General features: G+C 58.1%; 2 protein-coding genes across 3 annotated transcripts in view; one reads left to right on the top strand and one right to left on the bottom strand.

Moving 5' to 3' along the window:
* Positions 1-8,633, bottom strand: part of PIGX (phosphatidylinositol glycan anchor biosynthesis class X) — a 9,874-nt gene extending 1,241 nt beyond the window's left edge. Inside the window, 6 exon segments of the mRNA XM_078882794.1 lie at positions 1,722-1,777; positions 1,780-1,967; positions 1,970-2,127; positions 6,934-6,983; positions 6,985-7,001; positions 8,491-8,633. Of these exon segments, the coding sequence (XP_078738920.1) occupies positions 1,722-1,777; positions 1,780-1,967; positions 1,970-2,127; positions 6,934-6,983; positions 6,985-7,001; positions 8,491-8,551 (530 nt within the window). The 5' untranslated portion in view covers positions 8,552-8,633.
* Positions 8,634-9,716: 1,083 nt separating this feature from the next.
* On the top strand, positions 9,717-24,922 carry FBXO45 (F-box protein 45). Of its 2 annotated transcripts, XM_078882719.1 has the most exons (5): positions 9,717-9,787; positions 17,561-17,623; positions 19,026-19,294; positions 20,749-21,105; positions 23,468-24,921. In XM_078882719.1, the coding sequence occupies exons 3-5, from the start codon at positions 19,058-19,060 to the stop codon at positions 23,651-23,653; spliced, it is 780 nt and encodes a 259-aa protein (XP_078738845.1). In that variant the 5' UTR covers positions 9,717-9,787; positions 17,561-17,623; positions 19,026-19,057; the 3' UTR covers positions 23,654-24,921. The 2 variants fall into 2 exon arrangements, with proteins under 2 accessions (XP_078738845.1, XP_078738846.1); XM_078882720.1 differs by lacking the exon at positions 17,561-17,623 and having other exon boundaries at positions 9,739-9,787; positions 23,468-24,922.
* Positions 24,923-25,682: the final 760 nt, after the last annotated feature.

The following is a 25,682-nucleotide window of genomic DNA, read 5'->3' as shown; positions in this document are numbered from 1 at the left end:
GGGTGAGCGGGTGGGTGAGCGGGTGGGCGAGCGGGGTGGGCGGGCGGGTGGGTGGGTGGGGCGGGTGGGTGGGCGGGTGGGTGGGCGGGGTGGGCGGGCGGGTGGGCGAGCGGGTGGGCGAGCGGGTGGGCGGGCGGGCGGGTGGGTGGGCGGGTGGGCGAGCGGGTGGGCGGGCGGGTGGGTGGGTGGGCGGGTGGGTGGGCGGGTGGGTGGGCGGGCGGGTGGGCGGGCGGGTGGGCGGGCGGGTGGGCGAGCGGGTGGGCGAGCGGGTGGGGCGGGCGGGCGGGTGGGTGGGCGGTGGGCGAGCGGGTGGGCGAGCGGGTGGGCGGGCGGGTGGGTGGGCGGGCGGGGGTGGGCGGGCGGGTGGGTGAGCGGGTGGGTGGGCGGGCGGGCGGGCGGGTGGGGCGGGTGGGCGGGCGGGTGGGTGTGGGCGGGGCGGGGTGGGCGGGGTGGGGTGGGCGGGGGCGGGTGAGTGGCGGGTGGTGGGCGGGTGGGCGGGCGTGGGGTGGGCGGGGCGGGGTGGGCGGGTGGGTGGGTGGGCGGGTGGGTGGGCGGGTGGGTGGGCGAGCGTGGTGGGCGGAGCGGGTGGGTGGGCGGGTGGGTGGGGTGGGCGGTGGGTGGGGCGGGTGGGGCGGGTGGTGGGCGGGTGGGGCGGGCGGGTGGGCGGGCGGCGGGCGGGTGGGCGGGCGGTGGGCGGGCGGTGGGCGGAGGCGGGCGGGTGGGCGGGCGGGTGGGCGGGCGGGCGGGGGTGCGGGCGGTGGGTGGGCGGGTGGGTGGGCGCGGTGGTGGGCGGGTGGGTGGGCGGCGGGGCGGTGGTGGCGGGTGGGGGCGAGCGGGTGTGGCGGGCGGGCGGTGTGGGTGGGCGGGTGGGTGGGCGGTGGGTGGGCGGGTGGGTGAGCGGTGTGGGCGAGCGGGTGGGTGGGCGGGTGGGCGGGGCGGGTGGGCGAGCGTGTGGGCGAGCGGTGGGTGGGGCGGGTGGGTGGGTGGGCGGGTGGGTGGGGCGGGTGGGTGGGTGGGCGGGTGGGTGGGCGGGTGGCGGGGCGGTGGGCGAGCGGGTGGCGGGCGGGTGGGCGGGCGGGCGGGTGGGCGGGCGGGTGGGCGGCGGGGCGGGTGGCGGGCGGGTGGAGTGGGCGGGTGGGTGGGCGGGTGGGTGGGCGGGTGGGTGGGTGGTGCGGGCGGGTGGGCGGGCGGGTGGGCGAGCGGGTGGGCGAGCGGGGTGGGCGGGCGGGCGGGTGGGTGGGCGGGTGGGCGAGCGGGTGGTGGGGCGAGCGGTAAGTGGGCGGGCGGGTGGGTGGGCGGGCGGGTGGGTGGCGGGTGGGTGAGCGGGTGGGTGGGCGGGTGGGTGGGGTGGGCGGGTGGGCGGGTGGTGTGAGTGGGTGGGTGAGCGGGCAAGAGGGTGGCTGAGCGAGTGGGTGGGTGAGCGAGCGGGTGGGTAGGCGAGTGGGTGGGAGTGAACGAGCGGAGTGAGCGGGCGAGTGGGTGGGTGAGCGAGCAAGAGGGTGGGTGAGCGAACGAGCGGGTGGGTGATTCAGTGGGTGAGCGAGTGGTGGGTGAGCGAGTGGGTGGGCGAGCGAGTGGGTGGCGAGTGGGTGCGTGAGCGAGCTGGTGGGTGATTGAACGCGATGGGTGAGTGAGCGAGCGAACGGGTGGGTGATTCAACGTAGTGAGCGAGTGAGTGGGTGAGCGAGCGAGTGGGCGAAGCGAATGCGAAACGAGCAGACGAGCGAGCGAGCGAGCGGGCCTCACGGGAGTCGCACGGCAGCAGGACGAGGGGGCCCCGTCGATCAGCACGTGGGCACGGGGCGGCCGCCCGGGCTGTGCGGAGCGCGTAGGGTAGCGCAGGTGGACCGGCAGCGAGACGGTGGCCGTCCACGTCGGTGCCCCGGTGGTGGTGCCGTCACCGTCGTCGTCGTCGTCGGCGGCGATGAAGACCAGGAGCCGGAGCGGAGCGGAGCGCGAGGCCGGAGCTCCACGTCCACGCGGGACAGGAAGTGGGCCTGGAAGCGGCTCGCGAACTCCGACCCCGACAGTTCGTAGGGGTCGGCGTAGAGGCGCGCGGGGAGGGTCTCCCGCAGCAGCACGAGCTGCGGGGCCGGGCCCCGGCCCGAAACGACGGACACCAGCTCCCTGGGGGGTGCGGTGGGGGTGGAGAGAGAGAGAGACGCAGGGACACACGCACTCACTCACACAAAGACAAAGATCCCCCGTGTAGCCTCTACAGACTGCTGGGGCAAGTGCTGTTAGTAGCGAGTAGCAGCAGCACCTGTGAAGGTAGACACAGACAAAGATCCCCCGTGTAGCCTCTAACAGACTGTAGGGACAAGTGCTGTTAGCGAGTAGCAGCACCTGTGAAGGCTACCGGCACTGTGGCACACGAGGGGGTGGGTGGCCAGCACCACGCCCGGCCGCCTTTGTCTCCCCAGTGGCGATGTTTACTCCACACAGCACCAGGTAACTCGTTTGAGGCCGAGTCGACCTAGGGGAGGCCCGGGACCAGTTCAGACAATCGTCACCAGTGTTGGTGGCCGTTGAGTGGAGTGCGGCACGCTAACCGCTATACTACCACCGACATCTCCACCGCCTGTTGTCAGTCTACGGGGTCTCTGTGTGAGTCTATAGGTCTCTGTGTGAGTCTATGGGTCTCTCTGTGAATCTATGGGGTCTCTATGTGAATCTATGGGGTCTCTGTGAGTCTATGGGTCTCTGTGTGAGTCTATAGGTCTCTGTGTGAGTCTATGGGTCTCTCTGTGAATCTATGGGTCTCTATGTGAATCTATGGGGTCTCTGTGAGTCTATGGGTCCTCTGTGAGTCTACGGGTCTCTGTGTGAGTCTACGGGGTCTCTGTGTGAGTCTTAGGGACTCTCTGTGGAGTCTATGGGTCTCTGTGTGAGTCTATGGGTCTCTGTGTGAGTCTATAGGTCTCTGTGTGAGTCTATGGGTCTCTGTGTGAGTCTATGGGTCTCTGTGTGAATCTATGGGTCTCTATGTGAATCTATGGGGTCTCTGTGAGTCTATAGGTCTCTGTGTGAGTCTATGGGTCTCTCTGTGAATCTATGGGTCTCTATGTGAATCTATGGGGTCTCTGTGAGTCTATGGGTCTCTGTGTGAGTCTACGGGTCTCTGTGTGAGTCTTAGGGTCTCTCTGTGAGTCTATGGGTCTCTGTGTGAGTCTATGGGTCTCTGTGTGAGTCTATAGGTCTCTGTGTGAGTCTATGGGTCTCTGTGTGAAGTCTATGGGTCTCTGTGTGAGTCTATGGGTCTCTGTGTGAGTCTATGGGTCTCTGTGTGAGTCTATAGGTCTCTGTGTGAGTCTATGGGTCTCTGTGTGAGTCTATGGGTCTCTGTGTGAGTCTACGGAGGTCTCTGTGTGAGTCTACGGGTCTCTGTGTGAGTCTATAGGTCTCTGTGTGAGTCTATGGGTCTCTGTGTGAGTCTACGGGGTCTCTGTGTGAGTCTACGGGTCTCTGTGTGAGTCTATAGGTCTCTGTGTGAGTCTACGGGGTCTCTGTGTGAGTCTATAGGTCTCTGTGTGAATCTATGGGTCTCTGTGTGAGTCTATGGGTCTCTGTGTGAGTCTATAGGTCTCTGTGTGTGAGTCTATGGGTCTCTGTGTAAGTCTACGGGGTCTCTGTGTGAGTCTATGGGTCTCTGTGTGAGTCTATGGGTCTCTCTGTGAATCTATGGGTCTCTATGTGAATCTATGGGGTCTCTGTGAGTCTATGGGTCTCTGTGTGAGTCTTAGGGTCTCTCTGTGAGTCTTAGGGTCTCTCTGTGAGTCTATGGGTCTCTCTGTGAGTCTATGGGTCTCTGTGTGAGTCTATGGGTCTCTGTGTGAGTCTATAGGTCTCTGTGTGAGTCTATGGGTCTCTGTGTGAGTCTATGGGTCTCTGTGTGAGTCTATGGGTCTCTGTGTGAGTCTATGGGTCTCTGTGTGAGTCTATAGGTCTCTGTGTGAGTCTATGGGTCTCTGTGTGAGTCTATGGGTCTCTGTGTGAGTCTACGGGGTCTCTGTGTGAGTCTACGGGTCTCTGTGTGAGTCTATAGGTCTCTGTGTGAGTCTATGGGGTCTCTGTGTGAGTCTACGGGGTCTCTGTGTGAGTCTACGGGTTCTCTGTGTGAGTCTATTAGGTCTCTGTGTGAGTCTACGGGGTCTCTGTGTGAGTCTATAGGTCTCTGTGTGAATCTATGGGTCTCTGTGTGAGTCTATGGGTCTCTGTGTGAGTCTATAGGTCTCTGTGTGTGAGTCTATGGGTCTCTGTGTAAGTCTACGGGGTCTCTGTGTGAGTCTATAGGTCTCTGTGTGAGTCTATAGGTCTCTGTGTGTGAGTCTATGGGTCTCTGTGTAAGTCTACGGGGTCTCTGTGTGAGTCTATGGGTCTCTGTGTAAGTCTACGGGGGTCTCTGTGTGAGTCTATAGGTCTCTGTGTGAGTCTATGGGTCTCTGTGTGAGTCTATGGGTCTCTCTGTGAATCTATGGGTCTCTATGTGAATCTATGGGGTCTCTGTGAGTCTATGGGTCTCTGTGTGAGTCTTAGGGTCTCTCTGTGAGTCTTAGGGTCTCTCTGTGAGTCTATGGGTCTCTCTGTGAGTGTATGTGGTCTCTGTGTGAATCTATAGGTCTCTGTGTGAGTCTACGGGTCTCTGTGTGAGTCTTAGGGTCTCTCTGTGAGTCTATGGGTCTCTCTGTGAGTGTATGTGGTCTCTGTGTGAATCTATAGGTCTCTGTGTGAGTCTACGGGTCTCTGTGTGAGTCTTAGGGGTCTCTCTGTGAGTCTATGGGTCTCTGTGTGAGTCTATGGGTCTCTGTGTGAGTCTATGGGTCTCTCTGTGAGTGTATGTGGTCTCTGTGTGAATCTATAGGTCTCTGTGTGAGTCTACGGGTCTCTGTGTGAGTCTTAGGGTCTCTCTGTGAGTCTATGGGTCTCTGTGTGAGTCTATGGGTCTCTCTGTGAGTGTATGTGGTCTCTGTGTGAATCTATAGGTCTCTGTGTGAGTCTACGGGTCTCTGTGTGAGTCTTAGGGTCTCTCTGTGAGTCTATGGGTCTCTGTGTGAGTGAGTCTATGGGTCTCTGTGTGAGTCTACGGGTCCTCTGTGTGAGTCTTAGGGCCTCTCTGTGAGTCTATGGGTCTCTGTGTGAGTCTATGGGTCTCTGTGTGAGTGAGTCTATGGGTCTCTGTGTGAGTCTATGGGTCTCTGTGTGAGTGAGTCTTACGGGTCTCTGTGTGAGTCTATGGGTCTCTCTGTGAGTCTATGGGTCTCTGTGTGAGTCTATTGGTCTCTCTGTGAGTGTATGGGGTCTCTGTGTGAATCTATAGGTCTCTGTGTGGCACGATGGATCTGTATGTGAGTCTATGGGTCTCTATGTGAGTCTATGGGGTCTCTGTGTGAATCTATAGGTCTCTGTGTGAATCTATAGGTCTCTGTGTGAATCTATAGGTCTCTGTGTGAATCTATAGGTCTCTGTGTGAATCTATAGGTCTCTGTGTGAGACGATGGATCTGTGTGTGTGTGAGAGTCAGGGCTTTGCGTTTCTGTGCCAGTCTACTGGATCTACGTTCGTTCACGGGGCTCCGGGCAGTGGCTAGGACAGGGGTCGGCAACCTGCGGCTCCGGAGCCGCATGCGGCTCTTTTGAACCTTGACCGCGGCTCCGGGGCGGATGCTAGCGAGGGGAGGAGGCGCACTGTGACACCTGCTCTGGCGTTGCCGCTGCTGACAGGTCGCCGCTCTGCTCCACACTGCCCGCCCGGTGACAGGCAATAACGTTGCCGTTGCTTTGTCACATGTTTGGAAGAAGTAAAAAATCTTCCTGGGCAGCAAAGAGCTCACCTTTGCTGAGCTGGAACAGCCAGAGTGGCTGGAAAAATTACATTTTATGGTAGACATGACAGCACATCTAAACACGCTAAATACAACCCTTCAGGGGAAAGGAGGCACAGCCCTGCACATGCTGGAGGAGGTTTTGGCATTCGAGCGCAAGTTGACAGTGTTTGTCAAAGATTTACAGAGAGGTACACTGTCTCACTTTCCCTCTTTGAGAGAGTTCAAACAAAGTCATGATACGATAAATTTGGAATATTTCAAGTCTGCAATCACCACAATGCAAAGTTCGTTTGGGAAACGATTCTGTGAGTTCAGAGAGGGACATTATCCTTCCCTGTCACTCCCCTGGCGATCGATCCATCCCTATGAATATGACTGCATTTGCAGGTGTAAGTCAACCTGATCTTGAGATGGAACTGGCCGATATAGCCGACAAAGATATATGGGTGTCCAAGTTCAAATGCTTGACCGCTACTCTTGAGGATGTTGCCCGTCAGTAAGGCCCATTCTGGCTCAGAATCATAAATGGAGTGATATTGAAAACCTTCCCAAACAGGACAAACTTGTATTCGAAACTGGAATGCCATCCCCAACACTTATATAAACATGAAAAAGTATGCATTTGGAGTCCCTGTGATCTTCGGCTCCACATATGTATGTGAGCAGGTCTTCTCCAACATGAACTATATAAAAACAAACATCGATCACGCCTCACAGATGACAGCTTGCAAGCCTGTGTGAAAATGAAGGTGACGTCTTACAGCCCTGATGTGCAGACACTGTGCACTGAGGTTCAGGAGCAAAAATCCCATTAACCAGGTAATTTAGCTATTAATTTGCAAAATATATTTTACATTGTTAAGTGAAAAAGTCCCTTTTTTTATTCAGATTGACAGCTGACTGCACGATCCTGTATATAGCAATAAGGTAAGAAAACAATATATGCAGTGTTATATTTGTTTTAAATGTTGCAATGGTTTTGCGGCTCCCAGTTTATTTTTCCTTCGGAAACGGGTCCAAGTGGCTCTTTATGTCTTAAAGGTTGCAGGACCCCTGGGCTAGGAGATGTCATCTCCCCCCGCCCGGTGTGCAGGAGGTCGTGGGTGAACTCACGATGGAAGCCCGACTTGAGAACTCTCCTCGTCACCTGCATCAAGCCCAGTCTCCTCCGTGTCACCTACGCACGGACGAGTCAGCGACAGAGCGCTTTGAGTCAAGAGTCCTGGGTATGGCTCCAATGTGGAGCTCTCGCCCGGTTACATTGATGACGTCGCTCCCATAGAGACGGTGAGTCCACAATAGAGGTTTTTCTTTTGGGTGAGGTCGCGTACATGTATAAATGTGTCGTTAACCCCGCCAACACCCGACACGGACCAATTAGTAAGGTTTGTGTCAAGTAAATAGAACGTGGTCAATTCGTTACGAATGGACTGGTGGCCACGGGAGGTAATGACAGGGGAGTCAGCCTGCAGTGCGAGTGGACTGGTGGCCACGGGAGGTAATGACAGGGGAGTCAGCCTGCAGTGCGAGTGGACTAGTGGCCACGGGAGGTAATGACATGGGAGTCAGCCTGCAGTGTGAGTGGACTGGTGGCCACGGGAGGTAATGACAGGGGAGTCAGCTGTGAGTGTGAAGGGACCGGTGGCCACGGGAGGTAATGACAGGGGAGTCAGTCTGCAGTGTGAGTGGACTGGTGGCCACGGGAGGTAATGACAGGGGAGTCAGTCTGCAGTGTGAGTGGACTGGTGGCCACGGGAGGTAATGACAGGGGAGTCAGCCTGCAGTGCGAGTGGACTGGTGGCCACGGGAGGTAATGACATGGGAGTCAGCCTGCAGTGTGAGTGGACTGGTGGCCACGGGAGGTAATGACAGGGGAGTCAGCTGTGAGTGTGAAGGGACCGGTGGCCACGGGAGGTAATGACAGGGGAGTCAGCCTGCAGTGTGAGTGGACTGGTGGCCACGGGAGGTAATGACAGGGGAGTCAGCTGTGAGTGTGAAGGGACTGGTGGCCACGGGAGGTAATGACAGGGGAGTCAGCTGTGAGTGTGAAGGGACTGGTGGCCACGGGAGGTAATGACAGGGGAGTCAGCTGTGAGTGCGAGTGGACTGGTGGCCACGGGAGGTAACGACGGGGGTGTCAGCCTGCAGTACGAGTGGACTGGTGGCTACGGGAATGATCTAGAATAGAAGCGTGGCCAGGTGATGGAAGAGGACGTCAGTCTGCTGGTAGAGCGAGCGTCTAGAACGAGCGAGAAGGTTCGGGAAGGGGGGGCGTGGCCTCGGGCCGTATATAAGGGAGATGCGCGGGAGACTCGGGGCTGTTGGTGGGGTCTCCGCCTGCTCGAGTGAACGTGTCTTCAATCAAATAAATCACCTAAAGAAAGTCGCCATTACACCTGTACAGCAACACCGCGGCGTGTTGGAGGGCAAATCCACAACATCAACAATCTTCTTGGTTCTTTCGGATAAAGTCACGTAGAATGGAAATAATAAAGTAATAAAAATAAAACTTAATAAAATGCAATTCTCACGACGTTTCGGCCACAACGCAAGCGGCCGTCCTCAGGTGAAGAAACAGGTCTGTCGGGGAGACAGCGTCTTGAGTGAGTCCGACGACTCTGGGTGCAAGAGAGTTTGCGAGTCGCAGCGGGGAGCCCTTCCCTCACCTGCAGTGGACATCGCCACCAGCAGCAGCAGCAGCAAGACGGCTCTCAACATCATCACCATCACCAACGCACCAACATCATCACCATCACCACCATCACCTCCCGCGCCCGTCGACCCCTAACTAAGATGGCGACGCGACCACCTCACCCCCCTTACTTTCCGTTTAGTCACCTTTGGTCGTCACTAACTGCCCTGAGGGCAGCTTTCCTGGTCAACATGTGCTGTTTTATCCAGACGAATCTGCCCCCGGGGCATTATTTGATAGCAAAACTGGAACCGCGCGCGCGCGTGCCGCCTAAGCAGTGACGTCACCCGATGAAGCTGACGCTGTGACGTCATCCGGATGCGTTCCTCGGCAACGGCTTGAACGCGCCGACGTCATATCGCCCTGAGGTTTTTTTTCAAACGTTATGTGACGTCACGCGCAATCGCTTGGACGCGATGACGTCACCGGGACCGTATCAAACGTGGTGAAAACGTAATTGGGACATTCTCAAACGCGATGACGTTGCCCGATTACGACGTCATCGCGTTCAAGCGATTCAGGTGAGACGAGATCACGTCACGTCCCCTGAACTATTGAACGTAATGACGTCACGTAACGGGTGTATCACTTTGCTTGGTGCACGATGACGTCACTAGAAAAGCGCGGTGACGTCGACTATAAATGTTCGCCGCTCGTTTGTTAATGCGTCATGTCGCACCAAACCGTTGCAGGCGCGGGCATCATGACTGCTGCTGCTGTAGCTGCTGCTGCTTCTCCTGCTACTACTACTGCTGCAGCTACTACTGCTGCAGCTGCTACTACTGCTGCAGCTGCTTCTGCTACTACTGCTGCAGCTGCTACTACTGCTGCAGCTGCTTCTGCTACTGCTGCTGCTGCTGCTGTAGCTGCTGCTGCTTCTCCTGCAGCTGCTGCTGCTTCTGCTACTACTGCTGCAGCTACTACTGCTGCAGCTGCTTCTGCTACTACTGCTGCAGCTGCTGCAGAGTCGGCTGCTTTAATGACGGCACTCCCCATGCGGCTGATGAGGATGCGTGGTGACGTCACGACCACCACCTCCCCCCCCTGCCACGCGCTGCGCGGTGACGTCACGACCACATCCCCCCCATGCTCTACGCGGTGACGTCACGACACACCCCTCCCCCCACACGCGCCGCGCGGTGACGTCACGACCACCCCACCCCCCTGCGCGATGACGTCACGACACCTTCCCCACACACACGCGCTGCGCGGTGACGTCACCGCGTCAATCCGGGATGGAGTCACGGGGAGGAGCGGTCTGAGGTTCCCAGGTGCCGCTCCTTCTGCACCCTCGCGTCTCCCTTCTCCACCCTCGCGTCTCCCTTCTCCACCCTCGCGTCTCCCTTCTCCACCCTCGCGTCTCCCTTCTCCCTCTCGCGTCTCCCTTCTCCACCCTCGCGTCTCCCTTCTCCACCCTCGCGTCTCCCTTCTGCACCCTCGCGTCTCCCTTCTCACCCTCGCGTCTCCCTTCTCCACCCTCGCGTCTCCCTTCTCCACCCTCGCGTCTCCCTCGCTCCACCCTCGCGTCTCCCTTCTGCACCCTCGCGTCTCCCTTGCTTCTCCCTCGCGTCTCCCTTCTCCACCCTCGCGTCTCCCTTCTCTCCCTCTTGCGTCTCCCTTGCTCCTGCCTTGCTTCTCTCTTGCGTCTCCCTTGCTCCTGCCTTGCTTCTCCCTTGCTCCTGCCTTGCTTCTCTCTTGCGTCTCCCTCGCGTCTCCCTTCTCTCCCTCTTGCGTCTCCCTTGCTCCTGCCTTGCTTCTCTCTTGCGTCTCCCTCTCTCCTGCCTTGCTTCTCCCTTGCTCCTGCCTTGCTTCTCCCTTGCTTCTCCCTTGCTTCTCCCTCTCTCCTGCCTTGCTTCTCCCTTGCTCCTGCCTTGCTTCGCCCTTGCTTCTCTCTTGCGTCTCCCTCTCTCCTGCCTTGCTTCTCCCTTGCTCCTGCCTTGCTCCTGCCTTGCTTCTCCCTTGCTTCTCCCTTGCTTCTCCCTCTCTCCTGCCTTGCTTCTCCCTTGCTCCTGCCATGCTTCTCCCTTGCTTCTCCCTTGCTTCTCCCTCTCTCCTGCCTTGCTTCTCCCTTGCTCCTGCCTTGCTTCGCCCTTGCTTCTCTCTTGCGTCTCCCTCTCTCCTGCCTTGCTTCTCTCTTGCTTCTCTCTTGCGTCTCCCTCTCTCCTGCCTTGCTTCTCCCTTGCTCCTGCCTTGCTTCGCCCTTGCTTCTCTCTTGCGTCTCCCTCTCTCCTGCCTTGCTTCTCCCTTGCTCCTGCCTTGCTTCTCTCTTGCTTCTCTCTTGCTTCTCCCTTGCTCCTGCCTTGCTTCTCCCTTGCTTCTCCCTCTCTCCTGCCTTGCTTCTCTCGTGCTTCTCTCTTGCGTCTCCCTCGCTTCGCCCTTGCTTCTCTCTTGCTTCTCTCTTGCTTCTCCCTTGCTCCTGCCTTGCTTCTCCCTTGCTCCTGCCTTGCTTCTCCCTTGCTTCTCCCTTGCTTCTCCCTTGCTTCTCCCTCTCTCCTGCCTTGCTTCTCCCTCGCTTCTCCCTCGCTTCTCCCTCGCTTCTCTCTTGCGTCTCCCTCGCTCCTCCCTTGCTCCTCCCTTGCTTCTCCCTTGCTTCTCCCTTGCTTCTCCCTTGCTTCTCCCTTGCTTCTCTCTCGCGTCTCCCTCGCTCCTCCCTCGCTCCTCCCTTGCTCCTCCCTTGCTCCTCCCTTGCTTCTCCCTTGCTTCTCTCTTGCGTCTCCCTCGCTCCCCCCTTGCTTCTCCCTTGCTTCTCTCTCGCGTCTCCCTCGCTCCCCCCTTGCTTCTCCCTTGCTTCTCTCTCGCGTCTCCCTCGCTCCTCCCTTGCTTCTCCCTTGCTTCTCTCTTGCGTCTCCCTTGCTCCTGCCTTGCTTCTCCCTTGCTCCTGCCATGCTTCTCCCTTGCTTCTCCCTTGCTTCTCCCTCTCTCCTGCCTTGCTTCTCCCTTGCTCCTGCCTTGCTTCGCCCTTGCTTCTCTCTTGCGTCTCCCTCTCTCCTGCCTTGCTTCTCTCTTGCTTCTCTCTTGCGTCTCCCTCTCTCCTGCCTTGCTTCTCCCTTGCTCCTGCCTTGCTTCGCCCTTGCTTCTCTCTTGCGTCTCCCTCTCTCCTGCCTTGCTTCTCCCTTGCTCCTGCCTTGCTTCTCTCTTGCTTCTCTCTTGCTTCTCCCTTGCTCCTGCCTTGCTTCTCCCTTGCTTCTCCCTCTCTCCTGCCTTGCTTCTCTCGTGCTTCTCTCTTGCGTCTCCCTCGCTTCGCCCTTGCTTCTCTCTTGCTTCTCTCTTGCTTCTCCCTTGCTCCTGCCTTGCTTCTCCCTTGCTCCTGCCTTGCTTCTCCCTTGCTTCTCCCTTGCTTCTCCCTTGCTTCTCCCTCTCTCCTGCCTTGCTTCTCCCTCGCTTCTCCCTTGCTTCTCCCTTGCTTCTCTCTTGCGTCTCCCTCGCTCCTCCCTTGCTCCTCCCTTGCTTCTCCCTTGCTTCTCCCTTGCTTCTCCCTTGCTTCTCTCTCGCGTCTCCCTCGCTCCTCCCTTGCTCCTCCCTTGCTCCTCCCTTGCTCCTCCCTTGCTTCTCCCTTGCTTCTCTCTTGCGTCTCCCTCGCTCCCCCCTTGCTTCTCCCTTGCTTCTCTCTCGCGTCTCCCTCGCTCCCCCCTTGCTTCTCCCTTGCTTCTCTCTCGCGTCTCCCTCGCTCCTCCCTTGCTTCTCCCTTGCTTCTCTCTTGCGTCTCCCTTGCTCCTGCCTTGCTTCTCCCTCTCTCCTGCCTTGCTTCTCCCTTGCTTCTCCCTTGCTTCTCCCTTGCTTCTCTCTTGCGTCTCCCTCGCTTCTCCCTTGCTCCTGCCTTGCTTCTCCCTTGCTGCTGCTGCTGCTGCTACAACGCCACCGCTGCTGCTGCTGCTGCCGCTTCTGCGACGCTTCTGCTTCTCGCGACTGCTGCGATGTGACGCGGGTGGCTGCTGCTGGAGCTGATCGTGATCATGTTGGTGCTGCTGATGATGATGATGGTGCTGCTGATGATGCTGATGCTGCTGCTGCTGGTGATGATGCTGATGCTGCTGATGATGATGCTGCTGCTGGTGATGATACTGATGATGATGCTGCTGCTGATGATGATGATGATGCTGCTGATGATGCTGATGATGATGATGCTGATGCTCCTGCTGGTGATGATGATGCTGATGCTGCTGATGATGCTGATGATGATGATGCTGCTGCTGGTGATGATGCTGATGATGATGATGCTGATGATGCTGATGATGATGATGATGATGCTGCTGCTGCTGATGATGCTGATAGTGCTGTTACTGCTGATGATGATACTTCTGATGATGTTGCTGCTGCTGATGCTGCTGATGATGCTGCTGCTGATGATGATGATGATGCTGCTGCTGGTGATGATGATGCTGCTGCTGATGATGCTGATGCTGCTGATGATGATGATGCTGCTGCTGATGATGCTGATGCTGCTGCTGGTGATGATGATGCTGATGCTGCTGCTGGTGATGATGCTGCTGATGATGATGATGATGCTGCTGCTGATGATGCTGATGCTGCTGCTGGTGATGATGCTGCTGATGATGATGATGCTGATGCTGCTGCTGGTGATGATGATGCTGCTGCTGATGATGCTGCTGCTGGTGATGATGATGCTGCTGATGATGCGGCTGATGATGATGATGATGATGCTGCTGTTGCTGATGATGATGCGGCTGATGATGCGGCTGATGATGATGATGATGATGCTGCTGTTGCTGATGCTGCTGCTGCTGATGATGATGCTGATGATGTTGCTGCTGCTGATGCTGCTGATAATGATGCTGATGCTGATGATGATGCTGCTGCTGATGATGTTGCTGCTGCTGCTGATGATGCTGCTGCTGATGATGGAAGTGATGATGTTTACATAGACTCACACAGAGACCCATAGACTCACACAGAGACCCATAGACTCACACAGAGACCCATAGACTCACACAGAGACCCACAGACTCGCACAGAGACCCATAGACTCGCACAGAGACCCATAGACTCGCACAGAGACCCATAGACTCACACAGAGACCCATAGACTCACACATAGACACCCACAGACTCGCACAGAGACCCATAGACTCACACAGAGACCCATAGACTCACACAGAGACCCATAGACTCACATAGAGACCCATAGACTCACACAGAGACCCATAGACTCGCACAGAGACCCATAGACTCAAAAGAGACCCACAGACTCACACAGAGACCCACAGACTCACACAGAGACCCACAGACTCACACAGAGACCCATAGACTCAAAAGAGACCCACAGACTCACACAGAGACCCACAGACTCACACAGAGACCCATAGACTCACACAAAGACACCCACAGACTCACACAGAGACCCACAGACTCACACAGAGACCCACATACTCACACAGAGACCCATAGACTCACACAGAGACCCATAGACTCAAAAGAGACCCACAGACTCACACAGAGACCCACAGACTCACACAGAGACCCATAGACTCAAAAGAGACCCACAGACTCACACATAGACCGACAGACTCACACAGAGACACCCACAGACTCACACAGAGACCCGTAGACTCACACAGAGACCCATAGACTCACACAGAGACCCACAGACTCACACAGAGACCCATAGACTCACACAGAGACCCACAGACTCGCACAGAGACCCACAGACTCACACAGAGACCCACAGACTCACACATAGACCCACAGACTCACACAGAGACCCATAGACTCAAAAGAGACCCACAGACTCACACAGAGACCCACACACTCACACAGAGACCCATAGACTCACACAGAGACACCCACAGACTCACACAGAGACCCATAGACTCAAAAGAGACCCACAGACTCACACAGAGACCCACAGACTCACACAGAGACCCACAGACTCACACAGAGACCCACAGACTCACACAGAGACCCATAGACTCAAAAGAGACCCACAGACTCACACATAGACCGACAGACTCACACAGAGACACCCACAGACTCACACAGAGACCCGTAGACTCACACAGAGACCCATAGACTCACACAGAGACCCACAGACTCACACAGAGACCCACAGACTCACACAGAGACCCACAGACTCACACAGAAACCCACATACTCACACAGAGACCCATAGACTCACACAGAGACCCATAGACTCAAAAGAGACCCACAGACTCACACAGAGACCCACAGACTCACACAGAGACCCATAGACTCAAAGAGACCCACAGACTCACACAGAGACCCACAGACTCACACAGAGACCCATAGACTCAAAAGAGACCCACAGACTCACACAGAGACCCACAGACTCACACAGAGACCCACAGACTCACACAGAGACCCATAGACTCACACAGAGACACCCACAGACTCACACAGAGACCCACAGACTCACACAGAGACCCACAGACTCACACAGAGACCCATAGACTCACACAGAGACCCATAGACTCAAAAGAGACCCACAGACTCACACAGAGACCCACAGACTCACACAGAGACCCATAGACTCACACAGAGACACCCACAGACTCACACATAGACCCACAGACTCACACAGAGACCCACAGACTCACACAGAGACCCATAGACTCACACAGAGACCCATAGACTCAAAAGAGACCCACAGACTCACACAGAGACCCACAGACTCACACAGAGACCCATACACTCAAAAGAGACCCACAGACTCACACAGAGACCCATACACTCAAAAGAGACCCACAGACTCACACAGAGACCGACAGACTCACACAGAGACACCCACAGACTCACACAGAGACCCATAGACTCACACAGAGACCCATAGACTCACACAGAGACCCACAGACTCACACAGAGACCCACAGACTCACACAGAGACTCACAGACTCACACAGACCCACATACTCACACAGAGACCCATAGACTCACACAGAGACCCACAGACTCGCACAGAGACCCACAGACTCACACAGAGACCCACAGACTCACGCAGAGACCCACAGACTCACACAGAGACCCATAGACTCAAAAGAGACCCACAGACTCACACAGAGACCCACAGACTCACACAGAGACCCATAGACTCAAAAGAGACCCACAGACTCACACAGAGACCGACAGACTCACACAGAGACACCCACAGACTCACACAGAGACCCATAGACTCACACAGAGACCCATAGACTCACACAGAGATCCACAGACTCACACAGAGACCCACAGACTCACACAGAGACCCACATACTCACACAGAGACCCACAGGCTCACACAGAGACCCACAGACTCACACAGAGACCCACAGACTCACACAGAGACCCACAGACTCACACAGAGACCCATAGACTCAAAAGAGACCCACAGACTCACACAGAGACCCACAGACTCACACAGAGACCCACAGACTCACACAGAGACCCATAGACTCAAAAGAGACCCAAAGACTCACACAGAGACCGACAGACTCACACAGAGACACCCACAGACTCACACAGAGACCCATCGACTCACACAGAGACCCATAGACTCACACAGAGACCCACAGACTCACACAGAGACCCACAGACTCACACAGAGACCCACATACTCACACAGAGACCCATAGGCTCACACAGAGACCCATAGACTCACACAGAGACCCACAGGCTCACACAGAGACCCACAGACTCACACAGAGACCCACAGTCTCACACAGAGACCCACAGACTCACACAGAGACCCATAGACTCACACAGAGACACCCACAGACTCACACAGAGACCCATAGACTCACACAGAGACCCACAGACTCGCACAGAGACCCACAGGCTCACACAGAGACCCACAGACTCACACAGAGACCCACAGACTCACACAGAGACCCACAGACTCACACAGAGACCCATAGACTCAAAAGAGACCCAGAGACTCACACAGAGACCCACAGACTCACACAGAGACCCATAGACTCAAAAGAGACCCATAGACTCAAAAGAGACCCACAGACTCACACAGAGACCGACAGACTCACACAGAGACCCATAGACTCACACAGAGACCCATAGACTCACACAGAGACCCACAGTCTCACACAGAGACCCACAGTCTCACACAGAGACCCACAGACTCACACAGAGACCCACATACTCACACAGAGACCCATAGACTCACACAGAGACCCACAGACTCGCACAGAGACCCACAGACTCACACAGAGACCCACAGACTCACACAGAGACCCATAGACTCAAAAGAGACCCACAGACTCACACAGAGACCCACAGACTCACACAGAGACCCACAGACTCACACAGAGACCCACAGACTCACACAGAGACCCATAGACTCACACAGAGACACCCACAGACTCACACAGAGACCCACAGACTCACACAGAGACCCACAGACTCGCACAGAGACCCATAGACTCACACAGAGACCCACAGACTCACTCAGAGACCCACAGACTCACACAGAGACACCCACAGACTCACACAGAGACCCACAGACTCACACAGAGACCCACAGACTCACACAGAGACCCATAGACTCACACAGAGACACCCACAGACTCACACAGAGACCCACAGACTCACACAGAGACCCACAGACTCGCACAGAGACCCATAGACTCACACAGAGACCCACAGACTCACTCGCACAGAGACCGATAGACTCACACAGAGAGCCAAAAACTCGCACAGAGACCCACAGACTCACACAGAGACCCACAGACTCACACAGAGACCCATAGACTCACACAGAGACCCACAGACTCACACAGAGGCCCATATACTCACACAGAGACCCACAGACTCACACAGAGACCCACAGACTCACACAGAGACCCACAGACTCACACAGAGACCCATAGACTCACACAGAGACCCACAGACTCACACAGAGACCCACAGACTCACACAGAGACCCACATACTCACACAGAGACCCATAGACTCAAAGAGACCCACAGACTCACACAGAGACCCACAGACTCACACAGAGACCCACAGACTCACACAGAGACCCACAGACTCACACAGAGACCCACAGACTCACACAGGAATCGGTGTGTTCGTGTCTCCGCAGGTATCCGTGGTGTCTCGGTTGTGTGGCTCTGAGAGACTCCAACCGACACTCAGTGCCGTGAAGGTCTCCATCACTCACTCACTCATTCAGTCATTCACTCACTCACTCACTCCCTCACTCACTCATTCACTCTTTCACTCATTCACTCACTCCCTCACTCATTCACTTACTCATTCACTCACTCACTCATTCACTCACTCCCTCCCTCCCTCACTCACTCCCTCCCTCACTCATTCACTCACTCACTCATTCACTCACTCCCTCCCTTCCAGGTCGCCACTCTCACAACGCACCCAGTGTCTCCGACACGGCCATCGTGAACCCCTTGAGATAGAGACCCACACCCAGGGCTTGAACCCAGACCCTCAGTGTCTCTGACGCGGCCACCGTGAACCCCCTGAGAGAGAGACACCCAGACCCAGGGCTTGAACCCAGCCTCTCAGTGTCTATGACACGGCCATTGTGAACCCCCTGAGACTGAGAGAGACACCCAGACCCAGGGCTCGAACCCAGACTCTCTGTGTCTCCCACACGGCCATCGTGAACCCCCTGAGAGAGACACCCAGACCCAGGGCTTGAACCCAGACCCTCAGTGTCTCCGACACGGCCATTGTGAACCCCCTGAGAGAGAGAGACACCCAGACCCAGGGCTCGAACCCAGACTCTCAGTGTCTCTGACACGTCCGACTGAAACCACAAATGAACCTTGCGTTGTGGCCGAAACGTCGTGAGAATTATTTTATTATGTTTTATTTTTATTATTTTATTATCTCCATTCTACGTGACTTTACCGAAAGAACCAAGAAGATGAATCCCTGCAGTCACGAAAGCTTTAAATCGACACAAATGAACCGTCAAAGAACTTTTACGTAGTTTAGTTTCACCGGCAAGTCTCTCTCTTTCTGCCCCCCCCCTCTCTCCTCTCACTCCCAGGTCTCTCACCCCACCGCCCCCCCCCACCGCCCCATGGGCTGCCCGCTAGCGATGGGGGGCGCGGGACAGACCCAGGTGGCATGGGATGGGTTGCCCGACTGAGACCACAAATGAACCTTGCGTTGTGGCCGAAACGTCATGAGAATTATTTTATTATGTTTTATTTTTATTATTTTATTATCTCCATTCTACGTGACTTTACCGAAAGAACCAAGAAGATGAATCCCTGCAGTCACGAAAGCTTTAAATCGACACAAATGAACCGTCAAATAACTTTTACGTAGTTTAGTTTCACCGGCAAGTCTCTCTCTCTCTGCCCCCCCCCCTCTCCTCTCACTCCCAGGTCTCTCGCCTCACCCCCCCCCCTCACCGCCCCATGAGGCTGCCCGCTAGCGATGGGGGGCGCGGGACAGACCCAGGTGGCATGGGATGGGTTGCCCGACTGAGACCACAAATGAACCGTCAAAGAACTTCAACATAGTTTAGTTTTACAGTCAACCTCTCTCTGCCCCCCCTCTCCTCTCACTCCCAGGTCTCTCACCCCACCGCCCCCCACACCGCCCCATGGGCTGCCCGCGAGCGATGGGGGGCGCGGGGCGGCTGCCCCCGCGTGTCCTCGAGCTCATCCTGTCGTTCGTGGAGCTGGCCGACCTGGGCCGCTGTGCGCGCGTGTGCCGCCACTGGCAGCGCTGCCTGGAGGACGAGGGCAGCGAGGTGTGGCGGGCAGCCTGCGCACGCCTGCTGCCCCACGACGCGCTGCAGGGGGACCTCCTGCGGGCAGTGCCCACCTACAAAGCCAAGGTGGGCGGGGGGGCAGGGGGGCAGGGGGTGGTCACAGGACCGCTTGAGATGATCGGCACCGCCCGTGTCGGCCGTGAGAGGGAATCGAACTCGGGTCACCGGGTTCGCAGCGGCAGCCGCTACACGACACACACACACATCACACACACGCATACACACCACACACACACCACACACACACGCATGCACACACACACACATCACACGCATACACACACACACACCACACACACACGCATACACACACACACACATCACACGCATACACACACACACACCACACACACACGCATACACACACACACACCACACACACACGCATGCACACACACACACATCACACGCATACACACACACACACCACACACACACGCATACACACACACACACCACACACACACGCATACACACATACACACCACACACACACGCATACATACACACACACACACCACACACACGCATACACACACACACACCACACACACACGCATACACACACACACACCACACACACGCATACACACACGCATACACACACACACACCACACACACACGCATACACACACACACACCACACACACACGCATACACACACACACACCACACACACACGCATACACACATACACACACACCACGCACACATCACCCACTCACCCCCACTCACCACACCCACCACACTCACCCACCACACTCACCCACCACACTCACCCACCACACTCACCCACCCACTCACCACACCCACCACACTCACCCACCACACTCACCCACCCACTCACCCACCACACCCACTCACCCACTCACCACCACACCCACCACCCCCCACCCACCACACCCACCACACTCACCCCCACCCACCACACCCACCCCCACCCACCACACCCACCACACTCACCCCCCCCACTCGCCACACCCACCACACTCACCCACCACACTCACCCACCCACTCACCCATCACACCCACTCACCCACTCACCACCACACCCACCACCCCCCACCCACCACACCCACCACACTCACCCCCACCCACCACACCCACCACACTCACCCCCCCCACTCGCCACACCCACCACACTCACCCACCACACTCACCCACCCACTCACCCATCACACCCACTCACCCACTCACCACCACACCCACCACCCCCCACCCACCACACCCACCACACTCACCCCCACCCACCACACCCACCCCCCCCACTCGCCACACCCACCACACTCACCCACCACACTCACCCACCCACTCACCCACCACACCCACTCACCCACTCACCACCACACCACACCCACCACCCCCACCCACCACACCCACCACCCACCACACCCACCACACTCACCCACCCACTCGCCCACTCACCCACCACACCCACTCACCACCACACCCACACCCACCACCCCCACTCGCCACACCACACACCCACACTCACCGCCGCACCACCCCGCGCCCGCAGGTGCGCTCGCTGTGCCACGCGTGGAACCCCGACGACTGCTCCCGCAACGTCTTCATCAAGCGCAGCGGCTTCACGCTCCACCGCAACCCGGTGGCTCAGAGCACGGACGGCGCGCGCGCCCGTCTCGGCTTCACCGAGGGCCGCCACGCCTGGGAGGTGTGGTGGGAGGGGCCCCTGGGCACGGTGGCCGTGGTGGGCGTGGCGACGCGCCGCGCCCCCATGCAGTGCCAGGGCTACGTGGCCCTGCTGGGCTCCGACGTGGAGAGCTGGGGCTGGAACCTGGTGGACAACAGCCTCCTGCACGGCGGGGAGGTCACCGGGAGCTTCCCGCAGTGCAACAACGCACCCAAGTACCAGGTGCGGTGGCGTCACGGTGGTGGTGGTGGTGGTGGAGGTGGTGATGGTGGTGATGATGGTGGTGGTGGTGGAGGTGGTGATGGTGGTGATGATGGTGGTGGTGGTGGTGGAGGTGGTGGAGGTGGTGACGGTGGTGGTGACGGTGGTGTTGACGGTGGTGATGATGGTGGTGGTGGTGGTGGTGGAGGTGGTGATGGTGGTGATGATGGTGGTGATGATGGTGGTGGTGGTGGAGGTGGTGACGGTGGTGGTGATGGTGGTGGTGGTGGTGGAGGTGGTGATGGTGGTGGTGGTGGTGGAGGTGGTGATGGTGGTGGTGGTGGTGGAGGTGGTGATGGTGGTGATGATGGTGGTGGTGGTGGAGGTGGTGACGGTGGTGGTGACAGTGGTGATGATGGTGGTGGTGGAGGTGGTGATGGTGGTGATGATGGTGGTGGTGGTGGTGGAGGTGGTGATGGTGGTGATGATGGTGGTGGTGGTGGTGACGGTGGTGGTGACAGTGGTGATGATGGTGGTGGTGGTGGTGGAGGTGGTGATGGTGGTGATGATGGTGGTGGTGGTGGAGGTGGTGATGGTGGTGATGATGGTGGTGGTGGTGGAGGTGGTGACGGTGGTGGTGACAGTGGTGATGATGGTGGTGGTGGTGGAGGTGGTGATGATGGTGGTGGTGGTGGAGGTGGTGATGGTGGTGATGATGGTGGTGGTGGTGGAGGTGGAGATGATGGTGGTGTTGACGGTGGTGATGATGGTGGTGGTGGAGGTGGTGATGGTGGTGATGATGGTGGTGGTGGTGGAGGTGGTGATGGTGGTGATGGTGGTGATGATGGTGGTGGTGGCGGAGGTGGAGATGATGGTGGTGTTGACGGTGGTGATGATGGTGGTGGTGGTGGAGGTGGTGATGGTGGTGATGATGGTGGTGGTGGTGGTGACGGTGGTGGTGGAGGTCGTGGTGGTGGCGGTGGTGGCGGTGGTGACGGTGGTGGAGGTGGTGGTGGAGGTGGTGGTGGTGGTGGAGGTGGAGATGATGGTGGTGTTGACGGTGGTGATGATGGTGGTGGTGGTGGAGGTGGTGATGGTGGTGATGATGGTGGTGGTGGTGGTGGAGGTGGTGATGGTGGTGATGATGGTGGTGGTGGTGGAGGTGGTGACGGTGGTGGTGACAGTGGTGATGATGGTGGTGGTGGTGGAGGTGGTGATGGTGGTGATGATGGTGGTGGTGGTGGTGGTGGAGGTGGTGATGGTGGTGATGATGGTGGTGGTGGTGGAGGTGGTGACGGTGGTGGTGACAGTGGTGATGATGGTGGTGGTGGTGGTGGAGGTGGTGATGGTGGTGATGATGGTGGTGGTGGTGGAGGTGGTGATGGTGGTGATGATGGTGGTGGTGGTGGAGGTGGTGACGGTGGTGGTGACAGTGGTGATGATGGTGGTGGTGGTGGAGGTGGTGATGGTGGTGATGATGGTGGTGGTGGTGGTGGTGGTGGTGGTGGAGGTGGTGATGGTGGTGATGATGGTGGTGGTGGTGGAGGTGGTGACGGTGGTGGTGACAGTGGTGATGATGGTGGTGGTGGTGGTGGAGGTGGTGATGGTGGTGATGATGGTGGTGGTGGTGGTGGTGGAGGTGGTGATGGTGGTGATGATGGTGGTGGTGGTGGAGGTGGTGACGGTGGTGGTGACAGTGGTGATGATGGTGGTGGTGGTGGAGGTGGTGATGGTGGTGATGATGGTGGTGGTGGTGGTGGAGGTGGTGATGGTGGTGATGATGGTGGTGGTGGTGGAGGTGGAGATGGTGGTGGTGGAGGTCGTGGTGGTGGCGGTGGTGGCGGTGGTGACGGTGGTGGAGGTGGTGGTGGAGGTGGTGGTGGTGGTGTTGCCGCTGGCGCTGATGACGTTTCCCCGCGTGCAAACGTCCAAGCACACAACACACACAAACACACACACAAACACACACACAAACACACACACACACAAACACACACACACACAAACACACACACAAACACAAACACACACAAACACAAACACGCACACAAGCACAAACACACACAAACACGCACAAACACAAACACACACACAAACACGCACACACACAAACACACACACACACACAAACACACACACAAACACAAACACGCACACACGCACAAACACACACAAACACACACACAAACACGCACACACACACACAAACACACACACGCAAACACACACGCAAACACACACACACACAAACACACACAAACACACACACAAACACACAAACACAAACAAACACAAACACACACAAACACAAACACACACGCACACCACCAATACCAACACCGATTTTTCCCCCACCGCCGCCGCCGCCGCCGCCGCCGTTCAGATTGGCGAGCGCATGCGCGTGCTGCTGGACGTGGAGGAACGCACGCTGGCGTTTGAGCGTGGCCACGAGTTCCTGGGCGTCGCGTTCCGCGCGCTGCCCAAGGCGCGCCTCTTCCCCGCCGTGTCGGCCGTCTACGGCAACACCGAAGTCTCCATGGTCTACCTGGGCCGCCCGCTCGACGGGTGACGGCGTCGCCGCGGCAACGGGCCGGCGTCGCCGCGGCAACGGGCCGGCGTCGCCGCGGCAACGGGCCGGCGTCGCCGCGGCAACGGGCCGGCGTCGCCGCGGCAACGGGCCGGCGTCGCCGCGGCAACGGGCCGGCGTCGCCGCGGCAACGCCGAAGGTCTCCGCGGCAGCACCTGGGGCGCCCGCTCGATGAAGTTGCCGCGGCGACGCCTCTGGTTGCCGCGGTGACGCCGGGGGTCGCCGCGCCGACGCCTCTGGTTGCCGCGGTGACGCCGGGGGTCGCCGCGCCGACGCCTCTGGTTGCCGCGGTGACGCCGGCGTTTCGGTGGAGAGTGCTGGGGTTTCCACGGCGACGCTGATGGGTTGCGGTGGCGACGGAGGGTCCGGCGGTCGTGGTGACGTCATCCCGACATCACGGATCGCACCGTACCGTCAGCACCAAAGCCTCTACCATCACTGGACCGGCACCAGAATCTGAATATTTATTTATAGTCGAGGAGGAATCCTGTGAGCTATAAAGCTCTTTCACACGGATGTCCTGTATTTCACAGATGACCATCACCAACACCGCTACCATCACTGTACCATCACCACTACCATCACCACTACCACTACCATCACCACTACCATCACCACTACCATCACCACTACCATCACCATCACCATCACTGTACCATCACCACTACCATCACCGCTACCATCACCAACACCGCTACCATCACTGTACCATCACCACTACCATCACCACTACCATCACCACTACCATCACCATCACCACTACCATCACCAACACCGCTACTATCACTGTACCATCACCACTACCATCACCATCACCACTACCATCAACACCACTACCATCACCACTACCATCACCACTACCATCACCACTACCATCACCAACACTGCTACCATCACCATCACCGCTACCATCACCGCTATCATCACCGTACCATCATCAACAATGCTACCATCACCAACACCGCTACCATCACCAACACCGCTACCATCACCGTACCATCACCGACACAACTACCATCACTCTGCCATCACCGTACCAACACCGCTACCATCACCGCTACCATCACCTTGGCATCGCTGCCATCGCCGCCATCACGTGACCCACCAACAACCGCCAACGTCGCCACCACGCACCAACATCATCACCGCCACCACCATCACCGGCATTCTCTCTCACTCACGCCCCCCACACAGCCCCCCACCCCAGCCCACTCCCCCACCCCAGCCCACTCCCCCACGCCAGCCCACTCCCCCACCCCAGCCCACTCCCCCACCCCAGCCCACTCCCCCACCCCAGCCCACTCCCCCACCCCAGCCCACTCCCCCACCCCAGCCCACTCCCCCACCCCAGCCCACTCCCCCACCCCAGCCCACTCCCCCACCCCAGCCCACTCCCCCACCCCAGCCCACTCCCCCACCCCAGCCCACTCCGCCACCCCAGCCCACTCCGCCACCCCAGCCCACTCCCCCACCCCAGCCCACTCCCCCACCCCAGCCCACTCCCCCACCCCAGCCCACTCCCCCACCCCAGCCCACTCCGCCACCCCAGCCCACTCCCCCACCCCAGCCCACTTCCCCACCCCAGCCCACTCCCCCACCCCAGCCCACTCCCCCACCCCAGCCCACTCCCCCACCCCAGCCCACTCCCCCACCCCAGCCCACTCCCCCACCCCAGCCCACTCCCCCACCCCAGCCCACTCCCCCACCCCAGCCCACTCCCCCACCCCAGCCCACTCCCCCACCCCAGCCCACTCCCCCACGCGTTTCAGCGGCCGTGATTGGTCGTCGCGGTACTCCGAATCGTCGAACAGCCCTGTGATTGGTCTAGAGGGGCGATGACATCATCGTCGTCGTCGTCATGTGACGCGTTTCAGCGGCCGTGATTGGTCGTCGCGGTATCCCGAATCGTCGACCGGCCCCGTGATTGGTCTAGAGGGGCAATGACATCATCGTCGTCGTCATCGTTGTCATGGCTCATCTACAGGCGGCGAGTCTCAGCCTGGTCAGGTAG

This window comes from Lampetra fluviatilis, chromosome 67 (genome assembly GCF_964198595.1).
Source record: "Lampetra fluviatilis chromosome 67, kcLamFluv1.1, whole genome shotgun sequence".
NCBI classification, from domain to species: Eukaryota; Metazoa; Chordata; class Hyperoartia; order Petromyzontiformes; family Petromyzontidae; genus Lampetra; species Lampetra fluviatilis.
The sequence above is the reverse complement of the archived record's forward strand: the minus strand, read 5'-3'. Positions and strand labels throughout refer to the sequence as shown.